The sequence below is a fragment of the Berghia stephanieae genome, chromosome 11 (assembly GCF_034508935.2).
Source record: "Berghia stephanieae isolate SIO BIC M18660-M18661 chromosome 11, UCSD_Bste_1.3, whole genome shotgun sequence".
NCBI lineage: Eukaryota > Metazoa > Mollusca > Gastropoda > Nudibranchia > Aeolidiidae > Berghia > Berghia stephanieae.
The window spans coordinates 12,365,577-12,386,222 of record NC_088370.1 but is presented as its reverse complement, the minus strand read 5'-3'; the positions used below and the strand labels follow the sequence as shown (position 1 = coordinate 12,386,222).

Genomic DNA, 20,646 nt, shown 5'->3' with positions numbered 1-20,646 from the left:
TCGTCATAATATAAACAATGGCAGTGATTGATAAACATAGCAAAATACACAGGTTTTACTATCGACGGTATGTGTCTTAGTAAAATACCCACTGTTCTACCGTTTGCTGAGTAAAACCAACACAGGAATCTATCTGTAAATTTAGACGTTTATTATAATATGATCGATAAAATCGTGTGATAACTTGTCACCCATTTGGGATATGAAAACAATAACAATGATCAGAGAAAGGTTGAATTCATTCAAGTTATTGTTTATAAACAATCTTTGTCCGAGCACGTGTTAAGGTGTGTCACAAATTCCATGTTTTGATTGGTCAAAAATCTACTGGTTAATAGGGTTCAATAGCTGTGACGTCACTTCCCAGGTAATGACGCATAGCAACTGTTTCTAAACTACGGAATAATCGCGTACACCATTATCTCCATCACCGCCCTTATGAAATACTTCTCCGACGAGCATAAAAGTGTACCCAGAGGAGAAAAAATCATTATAAATCTGATCATGTTTTCACTTTTATACATTCTGATCACATGACATGTGAAAATTTCTAGCCAGCGTGAAGAATAAAAAGTACCGATTTTCTTTGTTTAGAACAAAGCTTCTGGTTGCTGGGCGGACATGACATCAGACTATTGAATCCTATGGCCATAACCTATCAACAAATTCTGATACAAACACTGGTGTTAAGCTATATATAAAATATCTTTTTTTTAAAATTCAGCTTCTATACAACAATTAATGTGTTCAACGCGCTTTATAGTGGGTCCTTGGCAAACAGCAACACTTAACATGTAGAACAAAACATGACGCCTTTAGGCGACATTACTTTTTTTTTTTCGAAAGAGACAAGGTACCGACCAGGTACTTCCTTTGCACCTATCTATATATAGTATGCGCTTGGCTAAAAAGCTCATAACATTGCCATCCGGAAGTATAACGGACCAACACACCAAACTGTGTGTATCCATGAACGTTTATAGTCAGGTTAATACAGGTCAGTGAGCATTACTCATAAACGCGGATGGCAAAAAAAAAAAACAATAACAAAGACCCGAGTGACGTCAACTTCATTCTATCTATATATGTTGAATTAATGTGAGTTTAGAGCCTCAACTCAACTATGCATAAAGATTGGAAAACGTATTTATGAAACAGTGCCAGATAAATGAGACAGAAAATACAAGAAAAAAAACAACACATCTCACAGAATTAGCCTGTCTGGACTGAGGATTGAACCTCAGACCTCCTGATCATCGGGCAGATCAGATGTGCTACCATTACACCACAGAGATTACCTGATAGTTAGGATGATGTAATGCCTGACTTCACAATTAGGCATTGTCCCCACTGTTGGGTAATCTCTTAATTTCCCAGATAATAATTAATATTAATTTATTTTGAAATGACGTCATCAATATTTGTCCTAAAATTAATCGCATTTGTATTTATAAATTTCACTTCTTTATTTACAATTCGAACTATGGACGCCACTCAATATCTTGCTTCTGTTGTCATCTGGAATCTGTGTTTCTTGCTGTTAAACAAAGAAGCAGTCAGTAAAGATCACAGTGTATGGTGCTTTCGATATATCAATGCCACGAGCCCACTTCAGATCTTCATGACCGACCCAACATCGTTACAATATAGACAGACAAAGCAATATTTGGAAAACAAAATATTGAATATCACTAGAGATTTAGTGTCTGGACTACAAAAGTCTTTACGACATCGCTACGAGTTGAAAAGGTTTGAACCAAACGGACCAAATTCGCACAGGATCGTCCTTTCAATTATCGTTGAGACCAATTGCTCAATGACCCCTAGGAATTTCCACGATTTGATTGCACATTCACCTGCGGGTAGATATTTTGAGAGTGAAGACACTGCTGGAAGAAAAAACCGGCACAATTTTAATGTCACCAGTTGCGATAGTATTCGGTGCGAAATAAATCTCGCTATGGGTCTGCTTTGGCCGGAAACGGAAGTAGACGTTAACGTTAATTTACTTTGCAACATTTCAACTCGTTTTGACCCAAATAAATATGCAGTTAGATCTTGTAGTAAAGAAAATGGTTGGACGGATGTAGATTTTAGTAGATGTACGAACGATATAATTTCCGAAAATTTTATTTTGGGATCACCTGGATATTCTTTAAAACTGATTCTTAAAAAATTACAAGACCAGAATAATATGATTGACCAAAGACGCATCAATGATATTATCAATGCCTTCATCAAACTTACTTCTAAATCAGACATCTTTAGGACTCAGAAAGCATGTCATAAAATGTTGTTAATCATTAGCGAGCTTTTAAATTGCTGCCAGCCCTCCATCAACAGTTCTGTGTTGTTTGGATTTCATAGGTTGATTTTAAAAATTGTAGGACTTTTCCCCTTGCAAAACGATTTCTTTTTTTTCAAATCTAAATACATAGCAATGATTATTGAAAATCTCTCACGATATAAAAATGAAACGAGACTTGAATACCATCAGACAACATTGTCTGACGAGAGAATCGGTATTTCTTTGATGAGAAGAAATGAAAACTTGCCCCAGGCTGCTACAATTATTGTCTCAAATGTAAGTGTTGTCATCCCAATCAAATCCTTTTTCGTAAAACAACCATCCTTTGATGGAAGATTTGCTATTTGGATGTACAAAGATGGGAGGATCTTTAATCAGGAATTCCAAAACAGCTCGCCTGATGGACAGCTGAATAGTGCTATTATCTCTCTGTACATGCACAGTTTTCAAAACGTTCAAAAACTGAAAGAAAATGTAAAGTTTACTTTTGAACACATTAACAATAATTCAAAATATCCTCGATGTATTTATTTGTCCGATCAACAAACATCAGGGGCCCAGGCGTATTGGAAACGTGACGGGTGTATCCTCATCAAGAATTCTTTTGATAGCAATAGTAAAACAACAACGTGTAGCTGCAACCACCTTAGTAGCTTCGCCTTGGAGACGGATGTCGTTTATGAGCCAAGTAAGCTATCGAAGATGCACAAGGAGGGTCTGGCGGGTTTGACTCTTGTCGGTTGTGGAATTTCAACCTTATCTCTTACATTCACTATTATAACATACGGACTATTTAGCCAGCTTCGTTGTGATACGCCGTCAAAGATCTTGCTCCGACTGAGCATTACACTTCTAATCACCAACATTACTCTGATATTGGATTTGTTGGTCGTGGATGCTGGTGAAAAGAACGAATTGCTGTGTCGGGTCATTGCGATGGTGCTTCACTACAGTCTTCTGTCTTCATTGACATGGATGTCTGCGGACGGATATTACATGTACGTAGCGCTTGTGCAAGTCTTCAGCGTTGACCCAAGACGCTTTCTTCTTAAACTAGCTTTGTTTTCATGGGGAGGGCCCGCAATCATACTCGTGGGAACAGCTACTGTGAACTTGACAAAAAATTACGGACTTATCGAAAACCAAATTTGCTTCCTCACAAAGCCCGCGCTCTATATCTCATTCGGTATGCCTGTAGGAATTGCCATGGTCTTCAACTACACCATCTTCTACTTGGTTTTCCATCAACTTAGAAAACAAACGAGAAGCATGAATTCGCAAGATTTCCACGAAAGAGGAGTGGTTGCAACACAGATTCGAGGGGCTATAGCCCTGATGATTTTGCTAGGTCTCGCCTGGGTATTTGCATTTCTAGGAATTGGCGCTGCAGGGAATGTCGCGTTTTCCTATCTGTTTGTTTTTTTCAACTCGCTGCAGGGATTTTTCATTTTTATTTTCTATTGCGTACTCAGAAAAAGAGTTCGCTGCCTTTGGAAAATGAGACTTATGAAGAGTAGTGAAGGAACCATCGTCTACCGTACCACTGGGAAAACGTATTCGAACGGTATATTCGACAGGAGTGTGTCTTCGGTCGACAACCAAAGGGAATACAGATAAAAATGTCTTCTTTTTCTAATGTTCGGCTTTGAGCGAAATATCTTACTACTTACACTTACAGGTTTATTTTTACATACAAATGTGCGGAAAGGCAATCAACTCCAGTTTAGTTGTAAAAAAAGAATTTATAATAGTAACCAGGATTCTATAGTTTTCTTTAAAATATGGGACATTTTTCTTTCACGCTTTAAAATGTTTGTTGCTCATTATGCGGCGCTACATTGAGGCTGACGCCTGAGTTATTTCGGTCTTCCTTTGGAATAGACCTTATAGACAAATTTCCCCTACAGGATGAATAAAGGGAATTATGTTTTTATTCTTTAATATTTTTTTTCAAAAGTAATAATGCTCGGAATCATTAGGGCCTTTTACTAGGCTAGTCAGCTTCTACATCGATAGAATCACCCTATTAATTTAGTTTAATGTTGATAGACATCTGTAAGGCGTATGATTTCCCCGTTACATAATGAATGATAATAAAAAAACAGCGATAAATCTAATATGACTCGTGTAGCTGTCTAAGAGGTTAACCTTCACAACAAATTACTAATAACAATAATACTTGAGAAATAACAAACTCCACTCCCACTTATATTTGACAATAAAATGATAGTCAGATTTATTCTGATTTAAATGTATAAATCAGAATACAACATGCCCTTACAGAGAGAACGTCAACATAGGTTTGCGCATGCGTCTCTCTTATCAACAGATGAAATCAATCGTTTGGTTAATGAGATGTCACTTTTAAAATGTTATCATATACGGAATACAAGTGATCAAAAGAAAATACACACTTGTTTTACCTACAAAATTGTTATGAAATATTGTTATGGTTTATTAACCCTCTCCTTACCAACCAAAGGAAAATTGTCACATTCGTTACGATCCAACTTGCACTTTTATCATTCAGATTTCTTTTGTAAATCACACAATTTAAAGACAAATGATTTATTATAGTTATGAAAACGTGACACTGTGTTGTAGAGTTCATTTTGCTGATCAATATTATGCATAGAATGTATTTGTTGCTTTTCTATTTGAGTAAGAAAAATCTATTTTTAGGAAAATTTCTTAAAATGGCTGGTAAGGAAAGGGTTAAAAAGCTATGTGTGATCATACTACTGTCATTTATCTTTCATTGTGTTAGAATTTGTAACGTTTAGGGTAAATCTTGTATGCAACATTCATAGACTTTTTCAAACATGATCTTCAAAAAGGGAAGTAACAAGTCAAAATATACACTATAAATTTTAACAAACAGTGACATTTGAATAAATTTACTTGTGTTCAATTCAATTGAAGTGAGGGTGAATCTAATTAAATCAGTAACGAGTATGTCTCCCGTTCGCTCCAATCACAGCATTGCATCTCCTACGCATGGTCAATCTGGCCAGCTGGTGTTGGGGAATGTTATCCCAAGCTGATGTTTTTTTGTTTCAATTTCTTTGAGTTTCAATCTCCGTATACACATCTAGTCTCAATGAAACTGCCATTGGACTAAATATAGAATTGACAGTCGACACACGGTACAACAGCCGAGAGTCAATATCACGCGAGTTGCTAATTTCCTCTTTGGAAATATTTTGCGTTGTAGTTGTAAGTATGAAGGTGGGTGTATCTTACCTCCTTAGTGTACTAGAGAGGTGATGTTACCAGCACAGAATAGCCGAATTTGTCACCGCCCTTACAACGCCCACTTCTTGGCAAGACTAGCTAGTCCGAAACTAGAAAGCATTCATGAAATCCGATTTTTTAGTTGTTGGTTCGCTTGGACTTAAGACAGCTATCTAGTCATTTACTAGACTAGTAAATAACTTAATCTAGTCCTCGTTCATGAAAACTGGCCCTTGTGTTGTTACTCGTCGTCTGCCAGTTCCATATCGGTCCCTTACCGTTTGTGTCATTTCAAATCGATCCACTAACGAATATACAGTTCTCCTTGTGATATTAAACATTCTTGCGACATTGGTCACAGACTAACTGGCCTGAAGATGACCAATGACACGTGCACAAGTTTTAAACTAAGTCGTGGCATCGCGCAGATTAAATGGATGTCATTTTTCATTGTGTTTTCCTGCCTTGAAAATATTTCAAGAAGACATGAATTGCAAAAAAATTAAAATATATACACAATTCCTGTCCATAGTAAGGGGCCAATAAGTCGATTTAGCACGTGCTTGACGCGCTGAGCGAATTTCAGGTCAAAAACAAAAAGATCGACTATCGGTTCACAGAAAGGCTCATGGTAAACAACCGTAGCCATCGCCTGACACTGAAATCCAAAAGGACTGGCAGTTTGACGTCATTATTTGGTTTTTGCACCGCCTAGTGAGTTGCCGTTAGTAGAGCTCATGGAAACAAGTTATTTCATTGGTTGAACTATTGAATACAACTCACAATTTGTTTTATTTTGTGGCAAAAGACTGGCATTTTGGCGTCATTTTTTGGTCAGTATCAGCGTGGCCTTCGTAAAGTTATGGCCTGATACTGACCAAAAAATGACGTCAAAATGCCAGTCTTTTGCCACAAAAGAAAACAAATCGTGAGTTGTGTTCAATAGTTCAGCCAATGAAATAACTTGTTTCCATGAGCTCTACTAACGACAACTCACTTGGCGGTGCAAAAAACAAATAATGACGTCAAACTGCCAGTCCTTTTTGGATTTCAGTATCAGGCTATAACATAACGATGGCTACGGTATCAGGCCATAACTTTACGAAGGAGGCCACGAAACAACCCAAGTGAAAAATCATTAGCCTTCGCCAACGGATAAAAAAGTAACGACGATTTTAAATGTTATACTTTCTTTTGCTCGCAAGTAAATATATACTGTTATATAATAAAATTATAACCAATAAATGTATTTTGATGAAAAGCTCACAATAATGCACCAGTTAAATCGTTTCTCAGCGATCTTTTAGTCTGAGTTACCGAACCGTGAAGTCAGTGATTTCCTGGCGGGTAATCTTAATCTTGGGTATTCTTTCCAACACATCACAGTGAACTTTTCATCAAAATAAGTTTATTAGTTATATTCTTATTTCATAAAGTATGTATATAATAACATTTTGAAAAGTGATTTCTCAAATATAATTAGTAATGTCTCCTTAACCAAACGATAGATTTCCTCAGTTGATAAGAAAGACGCATGCGCAATGCTATGTTGACGTTCTCTCTGTAAGGGCATGTCAGAATACATAACTAACAATACATCAGAGAGATGATTTACAATGAAAAATATGTCATATCCCAAAACTATACACATTTGACTGTTTCCCTTCCAGTCAAGGACTCCATCCAGTTTTGTTTTTAAGAGTTTAACGGCGCTTGCAACACATTAAGGTCATATCAGCGCCAGTAAAAAGGAAGAAAATGGGATAGTAAAAAGTTCTAAAATTACAATAAAGCATCCAAGAAAAGGGAAGACAAAGGAGAATTGGTTCAAATAAGAAACAGGTGTAGATTCCAAAAACACCCATCAAAGTACTTAGTTTAATATTACCTAAAAGTCTCATCCAGACACAAGCACAGGTCCCCGCTAAGAGGAATACACTCAAATGGTTTACAAATCATACATAATATAAAGAAATAATGCAGTGCATAACAGAGAGATGATTTACAAGGAAAATAATATCATCTCACAAAACTCTAACTATACAATTGACTGTTTCCCTCCCAGCCAGGGCCTGGACAAAGACATTCCAAGACAAAGATAGAAAGCATTTTGGAAAACAGATATAGGTGGGTAGAAGACACAGTAAGTACCTCTCTGCCCACTTTGGGAGGTAAGGAACCCCAACCAGGACTCCATCCAGGGACAGGACAAAACGAAGTAATCCATCCCAAGACAAAGACTGAAAGTACCTAACTCGGAAAACAGATATAAGGGGATAGAAGACACATCAAGTGACATCCTTCCCACCATGGGATTTTGTTTATTTTGGTTTTAAGGGTTTTACGGCACTTGCAACACAAGGCCAGTAAAAAGGAAGAAAATGGGATAGTAATAAGTTCTAGAATTACAACTAAATCACCCAAGAAAAGGTAACACAAGGGGGAATTGGTTCTTGTTTGTTTTTAAGGGTTTTACGGCGCTTGCAACACATTTAGGTCATATCAGCGCTAGTAAAAAGGAAGAGAATCGGATAGTAAAAACATTCTAGATGTACAATTAAAAGGACTTGAGGAAAAAGTAAGACAAGGAGTGCTTAGGCCACTGGACCCCCCCTCCCCCCCATTTGGGAGTTTATGCCACTATGTTTTTCAAATAATAGAACTTATTGGCCATACAAATTCCACTGTTACCGTAAAAATAAGTGTCATTTAAGAGAGTTATAGCTCTTTGAAAAAAGTGAGTTGTGTCCCCTTGCAAAAAAGAGACAACATTTCTTTCAAAGGCTCTGGAGACTACAATATTAATTCAAATATATGCAAATTGGGTATCAAACTGAAGGAAATTGAATATAAATATCAAACTATGTGCACAAGCTTTCAATTTGTAATATTATATAGACTCACAGAAAGTTGAAACAATTTGTCAGTAATCTCATGAAGTGTCATATCTAAACTTATGGGCTATTTCAGTGTTTTACACAAAAAATTATTTTAAATATGGCCAAAAACAGCATGTTAATTAAAAATGTAGCACTGAAGAAAGCTATGGCCCAAGCCTCAACAACAACCTTCATATTTCTACGTCACAGGAAAAACTAAAAGTGTACGCAACCCTTACATTTTTCTCCACTTTGTCGGATGCCAAATTCATCATAATTTTCATTCTTTTTAAACATGGTATTGATGTCCAGTTGTCACATTTAAAAGTAAGTTGAAGGTGTGGTAAAAACAATAGATATATCATGAAAAAAGATTAATTTGTTCACAACCCAAGTGAAGCATCATTACCGAAGACTTTTGAACGAAATCGCATTGTTATATTATGAAGAATAATTGATACTCAAAAGGGATTCTTGATTCAAGATGCAGTAAGTACATAAAAACAATATCCTTATGTGTTTTGCAAACATGCTTTACTCCTTAACAGTTTGCACTGCTCACCAATTTATTACATATCCTCATCATCAGTAGCAAAATCCTCTTCGTCCTCTGAAGTGTCGTCAAGGAAATCACTGTCAAAGCTATCACTACCATCCTCGGCAGTACTGGTGCAGCTTTCTTCATACACAATTTCCTGCAACTCATCTGGAATGAAAGCATCTTTGAACCACTGTACTTCCAATTCATTTGCAGAATTTCTCTGCCAACCGTTATCCTCTGGTTTTGGAATGCTAGGATTCTGGCACACTGCATTCCTCCAAATGAGAGTTTGAAAGTTGGCTCTTGATATGTGCAGTGACAATACTTGACTACAAGGAGGCATCTGACACAGATCAATTCCACCACTGCATGAGATGGTACCTTTCTTTCCTTTGAAACGCTGGCGAACCATGTCATACCCCACTTTGTTGACACTTGTGCATGAGGTTTTGCCATACAGCTTGCACACAAATGACTCTAACATGAGACAGTCATTACTCGAAACAGCTGCTGATGTTCCAAATCTGGAGAACAGAATTCTAAGATCTTCCTCCTTTTGAAGAAACTTTAGAGCTTTCAGCTTTCCTTGCCCAGCAAAGCAACTTGTTGTGTCACAGCCTGTGAATGCATGGACACCAAGTAATGCATCTTTGCTATCTGAGAGACATTGATTTGTCGCCTGTTGTTGCCACAGCCAGTATCAAAAATCAGGGTCTTTCCAATTGTCTCTGAGAATGAAAGGAGAAGTAAGAAGACATCCGTGTCTGGTGATCTGACAACAATTGTTTCACAGTTTGGTTGGCGGGAAGCATATTGACAGTGCAGTATAATTCGTGTGTCTGCCTCTTCCTGTGATGAGTAGAGATCTAGACAAGGTACAGCTGTGGTAAATTCATCCGTGTCACTGTAAAGTAAGGTGCTTCTCTCTTCACAGACAAAGAAGATTTCCCTGTTTCTCAGTTTCTTTGCATATTCGTTACTTTCCCATTCCTTGAGGAGAAACCTGATGACGGGTCTTTTGTTATCAACGCAGCTGAGAAATGATTTCCAACGTCTGGGCACTGTTGTTGCAGATCCTCTTAACAAGTATGCATCTTCTATGATTGAATCTTCTATGTAAGTATCAGTCACAAAGTGTACACAAGCTGCTTGTGGTAAGGAGGAAAATGTAAGTTTGGCTACTTCACCAAATGTATTTGGGATTGCTGACAGAGTTTGTAACAGTGCATTGCCATCAACAATGTAAACGGTGTTTGTTTTGTTTTTGCATAATCCTCGAACATTAATGAATTGTCAGGCGTGAGCTTGTGCAACAGAGTTGCTTTGTTGGTCTTCAGAGGTAAACCATCTGATGAAGCCAGCGACCATGGAGTAGGTGTTAGAGGATATTGAAGAACTTTTTGAAGATCAACAATGTGTTCTTGGGACAAAACAAGAAGCTGGCCAAATAAATTTCTTTGTGCCTTGATTTTGACCACGTTCATGTCTTTTTTCACTGTTACCACTTTCCTCAATGATGCAAATGTCTTGGTCTTGTTCCTTTCTAATGGCTTGTGAAATTCTACAGTCTTTTCCTTCAGTCTGTTTTCAACAAAACTTTCAAACAATCTTTTTCCTGTTTTTTCCACGGCTAGCAGGTCATCAGCAACATCCTCTTGCACTTTCATTCCTGAAGCTAGACTGACCAGACCATCTTCAACTTCAAAGGGATTGATAAATAATGCTGAAAATGCCTGGAGGATCTTTTGCACTCGCTTTTCACTTTGTCTTTTTTCTGCAAGGCTCAATTCTTTGTGGGTGTCTATATCTATACAGTTGTTGTTGCTGATCATTCTTTGGGTTGCTGATACATATTCTGCTCGATTGTGTCTTGTTACACTCCAACGGTAATAGCTTGGAAGACTCTTGCTGAACCCAACAATACCTCCTTTTGTCTTTGCATGTTTGTTTATTGTTTGTCCAATGGTCATATCAACTGCTATTCTTCCAGCAGGCGTCCTTGATCTGGAGACACTAAATCCATTATCTTGTAACATTTCTTCTGCCCCTGGGTGGGAATGAATCAGGTTGGCTAGTGACACAAAATATAGACTGAGATACTTGGCATAATTGTGGTGATTCATGGTAAAAAGCAGTGTGCACAGTTCTTTTAAACAAGATATATGAAGAAGAAAGTTGGTAGCTCGCAGAAACTGGAGGAGAAGCCAAACTCTGTCCATGTATTGGATCCAGTATTGTGCAGTTTTTCCGTACTTTCCTGAGCGGACACTCTCTTTGAAGGCTTCATACTGGAAAATAACTCAGCATACACAGTTGACTGGAGAATTTTATTAGCTGTATGGCTTGAAATTCCTTTGGTGAATTCCTTTATGTAAGACATGAGGTCTTTACTGAGTTTTGAATCCGTGTTCTGCTCAAATTTTGCAAGCAGAAGCCTCTCTAGAGCCTCCAAAACAGACACATGCACTCGTATAGCCCTGTTGTAGTTCTTTCCACTCATAACCCTATCCATAGAACCATGTGCACATAGCCCTGCTTCAGTCACAATTTCTTCAAAACCAGATCCACTTTGGAGCTTTCCCAGGGCACCAAGATATGAAATTATGGTGTGAAAGACACCCAGGTGAATAATGACTGTTTTGTAAAGCTGTGGGTTTTGCCAGACAATATCGTAAGCTTTCTTTGCTACAGCAAGGTCAAATGTTACAAATGTATATGTGTTATATGCCCATTAATCATGCCTGAATTGTGCTAGTACAAAATTCCTCTTGTTTATTTATCACTGAAAGGAAGCAAATACACTGTAATATATATTTTTTTCATATTATAGAGAAAATGGCTATCAATATCAAAGATTTAAAAACCCTATATAGCTTTGTAAAATATTTTATGATATGAGGCAAAAAGTGAGAAATGACAATAAAATTCCACTATTTATTGCATTTGAAGCAATTTTAGGGTGATAAACAATCATTTTATTCACAAAAATGAGTTCACGAAAAATTGCACCCGATGACCTTTCAAGGGCCATAACTCCTGTAAATGATACTTGAAAAAACTGTAACACCCGAATTAATTTGTGTTATATGTCCCTGAAGCATGCCTGAATTGTGCTAGTGCAAACTCCCTCTTGTTTATTCATCCTGAAGGGAAACAAGTACACTGTAATAGATTTTTTTTTCAAATTATAGAGAAAATGGCTATCAAAGATTTAAAAACGCTATATGGCTTTGTAAAATATTTTATGATATGAGGCAAAAAATGAGAAATAACAATAAAATTCCACTATTTATTGCATTCGAAGCAATTTTAGGGTGATAAACAATCATTTTATTCACAAAAATGAGTTCACGAAAAATTGCACCCGATGACCTTTCAAGGGTCATAACTCCTGTAAATGATACTTGAAAAAACTGTAACACCCGGATTAATTTGTGTTATATGTCCCTGAAGCATGCCTGAATTGTGCTAGTGCAAAATCCCTCTTGTTTATTCATCCTGAAGGGAAACAAGTACACTGTAATAGATTTTTTTTTCAAATTATAGAGAAAATGGCTCAAAGATTTAAAAACGCTATATGGCTTTGTAAAATATTTTATGATATGAGGCAAAAAATGGGAAATGACAATAAAATTCCACTATTTATTGCATTCGAAACAATTTTAGGGTGATAAACAATCATTTTATTCACAAAAATGAGTTCACGAAAAATTGCACCCGATGACCTTTCAAGGGCCATAACTCCTGTAAATGATACTTGAAAAAACTGTAACACCCGGATTAATTTGTGTTATATGTCCCTGAAGCATGCCTGAATTGTGCTAGTGCAAAATCCCTCTTGTTTATTCATCCTGAAGGGAAACAAGTACACTGTAATAGATTTTTTTTCAAATTATAGAGAAAATGGCTATCAAAGATTTAAAAACGCTATATGGCTTTGTAAAATATTTTATGACATGAGGCAAAAAATGAGAAATTACAATAAAATTCCATTATTGATTGTATGTGAAACAATTTTAAGGTGATAAACAACCATTTTATGCACAAAAACGATTTCACAAAAAATTGCACCTAATGACCTTTCAAGGGCCGTAACTCTCGTAAATGACACTTGAAAAAACGGTAACACCCGGATTAATACTCAAGATATAGTGCTGTTTCAGAAAAACCATGTGGCGAAAACTCCCCCAGGGGGGGGGGGGGGAGGGTTTCGCCCACTGGCCCATGCACTAAAGGGGAAAAGGTTCAAATAGGGAACAGATCGTGTAGATTCTGAGAGCACGCTATCAGGGTACTTAGTTTGAAATCAACTAAAAGTCTCATTCAGACACCAGCACAAGTCCCCACTTATACTTAGAGGAATACACTCTAATGTTTACAAATCATATGCTAAGAATAAAACAAAATAACAGTACATAACAGAGAGATGATTTATTTGACAGCCCCCCCCCCCCCCCCCCCCCCCCCCCACCCCACCCCTCGGCCAGGGCCAGGACAAAACCAAGTAATCTCATTCCAAGACAAAGACAGAAAGCAAGTTTGGAAAAAAGATATAGGGGGGTAGAAGACACAGTTAGTACCTCCCTGCCCACTATGGGAGGTTTCCTTAAATTGTCACTTAGATTGGGAAAAGGCGACGGGTACATATATGCAGGTCTGACATCCTAACTCAATTATGGGCCTAGTTTAACAATTTTGTAATGGACAATATTTTGCGTCTTTTTTTTTTTTTTGAGATTCCATTACAACAATGAGCCCATAAGGAATTGTGTTATCAGACCTGCAAATAAATGCACGTCGTGAAAAGGGCAACAGAGCAATAGGGGGTGAATATCAATCAGGGTCCAACATTTAAAAATAAATAAAGAAAAATAAAGAAATCACAAGGATAACACAATGTAGAAAAATTAGTTTATTCAATTTTTTTTTTCAATTTTTGTCCTTTAATATTTTTTTTCTCCTATATTTCATGTTTTTTAAAAATTAATTCAAAGAAAGAATTACATATTTACATTATAACATACCAACATAATTCCTATTCATGCAAACAAACAATTAAACAAACATATTGACAAGATATTTCAACACGACTGATCCAACGCAACTATCTGGTATTGTAAATGATGCTGTGAAACGGGCGTCAAAATTTTATTTAAAGACCTAAAACATAAAATACGAGTTTGTTGATTACGACCTCTGAGAAGCATATTTTATAAAAACATCCCCCCCCCCCCCCAATCTTATAGATAGAATGCGCTTGGCCAAGGAGTTCACAACATTGCCATCCGGAAGTATAACGGACCAACACACAAACTCTGTGTAACCATGAACTTTTATAGTCTGGTTAATACAGTTTAGTGAGAACAACTCACAAACGCGGATGGCAAAAACAATAACAAAGGCCTGAGTGACGTCATCTTCGAACTATCTATAGATAGTATGCAGATGACGTCACTCAGGCCTTTGTTATTGTTTTTGCCATCCGCGTTTGTGAGTTGTTCTCACTAAACTGTATTAACCAGACTATAAAAGTTCATGGTTACACAGAGTTTGTGTGTTGGTCCGTTATACTTCCGGATGGCAATGTTGTGAACTCCTTGGCCAAGCGCATACTACCTATAGGAGAGGGTTCCGTTACACGCCAAGATAAACCAACCAGATAGAAGCGGTGGATCTCTCATTCCCCCTATCAAATTCAGCCATTTTACGAATGCTTGCAAAATCAGTCCAAAAAAAAAAATTAAAAATAAGCAACAACAAAAATAAACCATGCCGGAACATTTACAATGCCAACCATACAAACACAATGCAATATTATAATCGACATCATAAGAGGGGGGGGGGGGGGGGGGGGGGTTTAATTCAAAACAATCAACATCGCCTTAAGGGAATATTTATAAATAATCACCCATTCATTACAACTCAATATCAACATTATAACAGGATTTCACTCAACACAATCAACATCGCACTGACAGGGAGTTCGTTTTTGTTTTGTTTTTTTAAGGGTTTTATGGCGCTTGCAACACATTAAGGTCATATCAGCGCCAGTAAAAAGGAAGAAAATGGGATATTAAAAAGTTCTAGAATTACAATTAACGCACCCAAGAAAATGTAAGACAAAGAGGAATTGGTTCAAATAGGAAACAGGTGTAGATTCCAAGAGCATACTATCAAAGTACTTAGTTTGAGATCACCTAAAAGTTTCATCCAGACATCAGCACAGGATCACACTAAGAGGAATACACTCAAATGTTTACAAATCATATATAATACATAAACAAAACAAAATACAGTGCATAACAGAGAGATGATTTACAAAGAAAAAAATATCATCTCCCAAAACTATACATTCGACTGTTTCCCTCCCGGCCAAGGACTCCGGCCAGGGTCAGGACAAAACCAAGTAATCTCATTCCAAGACAAAGACAGAAAGCAATTGAAAAACATATATAAGGGGATAGAAGACACAGGAAGTACTTCCCTGCCCATTATGGAAGGTCGGAACCCCACCCAGACTTACAGGGAGTATTTCTAAATATGAACCATACATTACAACTCAACATCAACATTATAACAGGATTTCACTCAACAACAATTAATATCAACCATACTGCCGTACTCTGGGAAAAAACAACAACCCATATTTAAAAACCTGGCCAGAAAATTCGTCCTTTAAATAATATATCGACCGATTTAAAAGACCCTCATCTTGGCAAAAACTCTCAAACCTGGGTTTTTCCAGAGTACGACAGTATCATAGGGAGCATTTCTATCTACCAATCATACAGCCCGGTATCCTTTCAACAATGTTACAACTCAACGTCGTAACCATACAGTACGACTTATATCAACATTATGACAGGGTTTCACTCAACACAATTAACCAGTCGAATTTTGACCAATCAAAACATGAAATTTGTGACACACCCTCACACGTGCTCGGACATAACCTAGTTGGTTGTTTATAAACAGTAGCGTCAATGGAATCGACCCCTCTCTGATCACTATTATTGTTTTTATACCGCCAAATGGGTGACTAGTTATCACATGATTTTCTTGATCAGATTATAAACATTTAGGTTTACACATAATTTTCTGTGTTGGTTCTATTGATCAAGTGGTAGAACAGTGAGTATTTTACTTGTTTGTTTTTGTTTTTAAGGGTTTTACGGCGCTTGCAACACATTAAGGTCATATCAGCGCCAGTAAAAAGGAAAAAAATGGGATAGTAAAAAGTTCTAGAATTACAATTAAAGCACCCAAGAAAAAGTAAGACATAAGGGGAACTGGGAACAAATAGGGATCAGATGTAGATTCCAAGAGCATACCACCAATGCACTTAGTTTGAGATCACCTATAAGTCTCATCCAGACACAAGCACAAAATCCAACAAAGAGGAATACACTCAAATGCTTGCATTATACATTAAAAAACAAATATAATAACACATGACAGAGAGATGATTTACAAGGAAAAAAATATCATTTCCCAAAACAATAACTATGCATTTGACTGTTTCCCTCCCAGTCAAAGACTCCGGCCAGGGTCGGGACAAAACCGAGCAATCTCACACCAAGACAAAGACAGAAAGCAAGTTGGAAAACAGATATACGGGGATAGAAGACACGGTAAGTACCTCCCTGCCCACTGTGGAGGTAGGGAACCCCACCCAGGAGTATTTTACTTAAGCACAAACCATCGATAGTAAAACATGTGTAGTTTGCTGTGTCTACCAATCACTGCCATTGTTTACATTATGACGATTGTCCGAGAGGCGTGGTTATCTACCTGTCTATAGATAGTTCGAAGATGACGTCACTCAGGCCTTTGTTATTGTTTTTGCCATCCGCGTTTGTGAGTTGTTCTCACTAAACTGTATTAACCAGACTATAAAAGTTCATGGTTACACAGAGTTTGTGTGTTGGTCCGTTTTACTTCCGGATGGCAATGTTGTGAACTCCTTGGCCAAGCGCATTCTATCTATTCATCATCAACCATAGGGAGCATTTCCATCCACCAACCAACTGTACAACTCAAAAATCATTTCAACCATTTACACCCCACGCTATCATTGCCACTCAACGTAATACCAACAACACATAACAACTCAATATATCAACAAATAACGGGATTTCACTCAACACATCGACACCAACCACGAGGGAGCATTTCTAAATAATATGAAACCAAACATTACAACTCATTTCAACATAATGACAGGATTTCACTCAACACATCGACACCAACCACGAGGGAGCATTTCTAAATAATATGAAACCAAACATTACAACTCATTTCAACATAATGACAGGATTTCACTCAACACATCGACACCAACCACGAGGGAGCATTTCTAAATAATATATCAACCAAACATTACAACTAAATGTTATTTCAACCCCCCCCCCCCCCCCACACACACACACACACATACACACACGCACACATTAGGACTCATTTCAACTTAATGACAGGATTTCACTCAACAAAATCAACATCAACTTATTACAATATCCTTTTCAAAGGTCGTTAGAATTAAAGCATTGAATACAATACTGTAGGTAGGTAATAAAAAAAAGTTCGAAGAAATTAATATTGTCATTAGATATTGTAACAACCACATCAAGATTGGGGGATGGAGGAGGGGGGGGGGGGGGGTAAACTGAAATAAAATACTAAAAATCAAGATAACTAGATCAGCCAAAGGCGTCGATTATCTTTTTTTTTTAAATAAAGCTATAACAACCTGATATGATTCAATTCTAAAACAATAACATATTATTTCACTTGACCTGATATCAACAGAACATCCTAAAACAACCTGATATGATTAAATTCTAAAGCAATAACGTATTATTTCACTTGACCTGATATCAACAGAACATCCTAGAACAACCTGATATGATTAAATTCTAAAGCAATAACGTATTATTTCACTTGACCTGATATCAACAGAACATCATAGAACAACCTGATATGATTCAATTATAAAGCAATAACATATTATTTCACTTGACCTGATATGAACAGAACATCCTTAAAAACCAAATAAATAAATAGATAACCTTTAAAAAAAACTGCTTAAAAAAATAAATAAATAAAACAACAAAAAAGTCGGTGTTTGACAGTTACAATGCCAAGATTTCCCCAAGCACATTGGCAGGATATTACAAATAATATATCACAATAACAATAATAAAAATAACAGTTGATATGGCAAAACGTGAGGTTGGAGTTAAATGGTTCCGGATTAAGGTCTGAACAAGTGTGTATGGAAGGTGCCAGACAGACAGAGCAAGAAAGAAAAATACAAGAAAGAAACCATCCCCCCAAAAAAACAGTCGACCTCGAATGGGGATCGAACCTCAGACCTTCTGAGTAATCAGAAGGTCTGAGGTTTGATCCCCAATTGAGGTCGACTGATTTTTTGGGATGTTTTTTTTTTCTTGTATTTTTCTCTTTCTTGCTCTGTCTGTCTGGCACCTTTCATGCACATTTGTTCAGTTCTTTATCTAGGTGCCTGTTCCTTAATTTCTTAATTTGATATTTTAATTGATTCCACTTGCGAAAAGAAAACAATAAATTTTCAGAAAATGAATATTTATGCTTTGTTATTGTATTGTTTTAAAATATGTTTTCAGGGGTTTTACAGCACTTGTCACAACAGTTAGCTCATTTCAGCGGCAGTAAAAAAAAAAGGGAAAAAATGGAATAGTCAAAACAATTCTAAGTTTACTATAAAAAGTATATAAGAGTAAGTAAGGGTAATGGTTCAAATAGGGAACAGATGTCGATTCCAAGAACACACTATTGGTGTACTTAGTTTGAGCTCACCTAAAAGTTTCATCCAGACACAAGTGCAGGTCCCCACTAAAAGGAATACACTCGAATAATTTTTTTTGGTTTTCTTCGTTTTGTTTGTAAGGGTTTTACAGCGCTTGCGACATATTTAGGTCAGCGCCAGTAAAAGAGCATAAAATGGGATAGGATAGCAAATAAAACATTTTAAAAATGCAAATCGAAAATGTTCACCTTCCCACCGATTACACTGACACATATCATATTCTGGTCCTCAAAGTGTATTATATAATACAAGAAATCATACTGGACGGCAGGCCTGTATCTATTTATTCTCCAGCCTAGTAGATATTAATCACCCAAATGTTTTTTCTCTCTCTATTTGAGGTTAATACTCTTCAACAGTCGTAACGTCACTTCCTTCCTAATGACGCATGGTAACTTAGTAACACTGGCTCTACACTATCGGAACAATGGCGGACGCCCGTATAAAATATTTCTCCGGCGAGCATAAAAGCGTATCCAGAGGAAAATAAAATATAAATTTGATCATGTTTTGACTTTTACACATTCTGATCACTCACAAGGCATATGAAAAGTTCTAGCCAGCATGAAGAATAAAAAGTAATGATTTTCTTCTGTTTAGAACCAAGATGGCCACCGTTGCTGGGCGGCGTGACATCAGACTATTGAATCCAATTGTCCCATTTCCAGCCCCTTGTTCATCCCGACATGATACTGCTTTGAGATTACGGGTCAAAATATTATCATAGGGTAATTAATTCACTATAAACAAGTCATTTGGAAGACGTACGTGTTGAGGTTTTACGAATTATCATGATGATGAATTAGATGGTTTGTGAATTATCTCCATGTACAATTCATTCATAAAAACAATTCAGAAAAGAGAAGAAAAAAAAACATTGTTAAATAATCCAATGTATAAACATAATAGTATGTGGTCAGTACAAATGATGTTGGTAGTTTTCATGTAAACTGGTTATTATTATTATTATTATTACAACATAGGATTGTCTTGTCCTGATCTGATAAAATCACAAATATTATTTGGTTAGGTTACCCCTTAACTTACAACTAAATGTGTAAATAAAATCATTTAGATTACACTGATGATATGCAGTATTGATTTTGGTTTGTTGAGTTTGTTTTTAAGGGTTTTATAGCTCTCACGACCCATTAAGATCATTTCATATCCAGTAAAAAGGGATAAAAAAAATGGGATTGTCCCAAAAAAAAATTAAAATCCAGATTTGTTTGATTATGTTTAAAAGGGTTTTACGGCGCTTGCAATACATTCAAGTTATATAAGCGCCAGTAGAAAGGAAGAAAATGGGATACGGTTGTAAAAAAAAATCTAGATTTACAAATTGAAATCATACCAGAATAGGTAAGACAAAGGGGAATGGTACACATAGGAAACATATGTAGATTCCAAGAGCACACTGTCAGTGTACTAGTTTGGGATCACCTAAAAGTCTCGTCCAGACACCAGCACAATATCCCACTCAAATGCATACAAAACTTTATACAAAAAAATCACCCAAAACTAATACTTTTGACTGTTTCCCTCTCGGCCAAAGACTCAGACTGGAGCCAGGACAAACCAAGTAATCTCATTTAAAGCACACAAAGATAGAAAGCAATTCGCAAGACACAGCAAGTGACCTCCTACCATGGGAGGTCAGAAGACTGCACTCAGAGCTCAAAATGTCTCAGGTTTAATTTAATCTCATCAGAAATCAGAAGGTGCGGTTTGTTTGTTTTTTTTCCAGAGATGATATTTCAAAAGTACCTTTAAAAACGTACCGCAAATTCTCCTTTTTTTTTCAAAATAATTATTTCATGAATCACGAGTACAACCA

General features: G+C 36.7%; 1 protein-coding gene across 1 annotated transcript; it reads left to right on the top strand.

Annotated features, from left to right (window-relative positions):
• Positions 1–1,483: 1,483 nt before the first annotated feature.
• Positions 1,484–5,174, top strand: LOC144956336 (adhesion G-protein coupled receptor G6-like). The gene has a single exon (XM_078886832.1). It carries the CDS (start codon positions 1,484–1,486, stop codon positions 3,923–3,925), a length of 2,442 nt encoding a protein of 813 aa, XP_078742958.1. The 3' UTR covers positions 3,926–5,174.
• Positions 5,175–20,646: the final 15,472 nt, after the last annotated feature.

Coding starts and splice junctions, on each gene's coding strand:
- LOC144956336 (XM_078886832.1), top strand. CDS start 1,484: ATGGACGCCACTCAATATCTTGCTTCTGTTGTCATCTGGAATCTGTGT.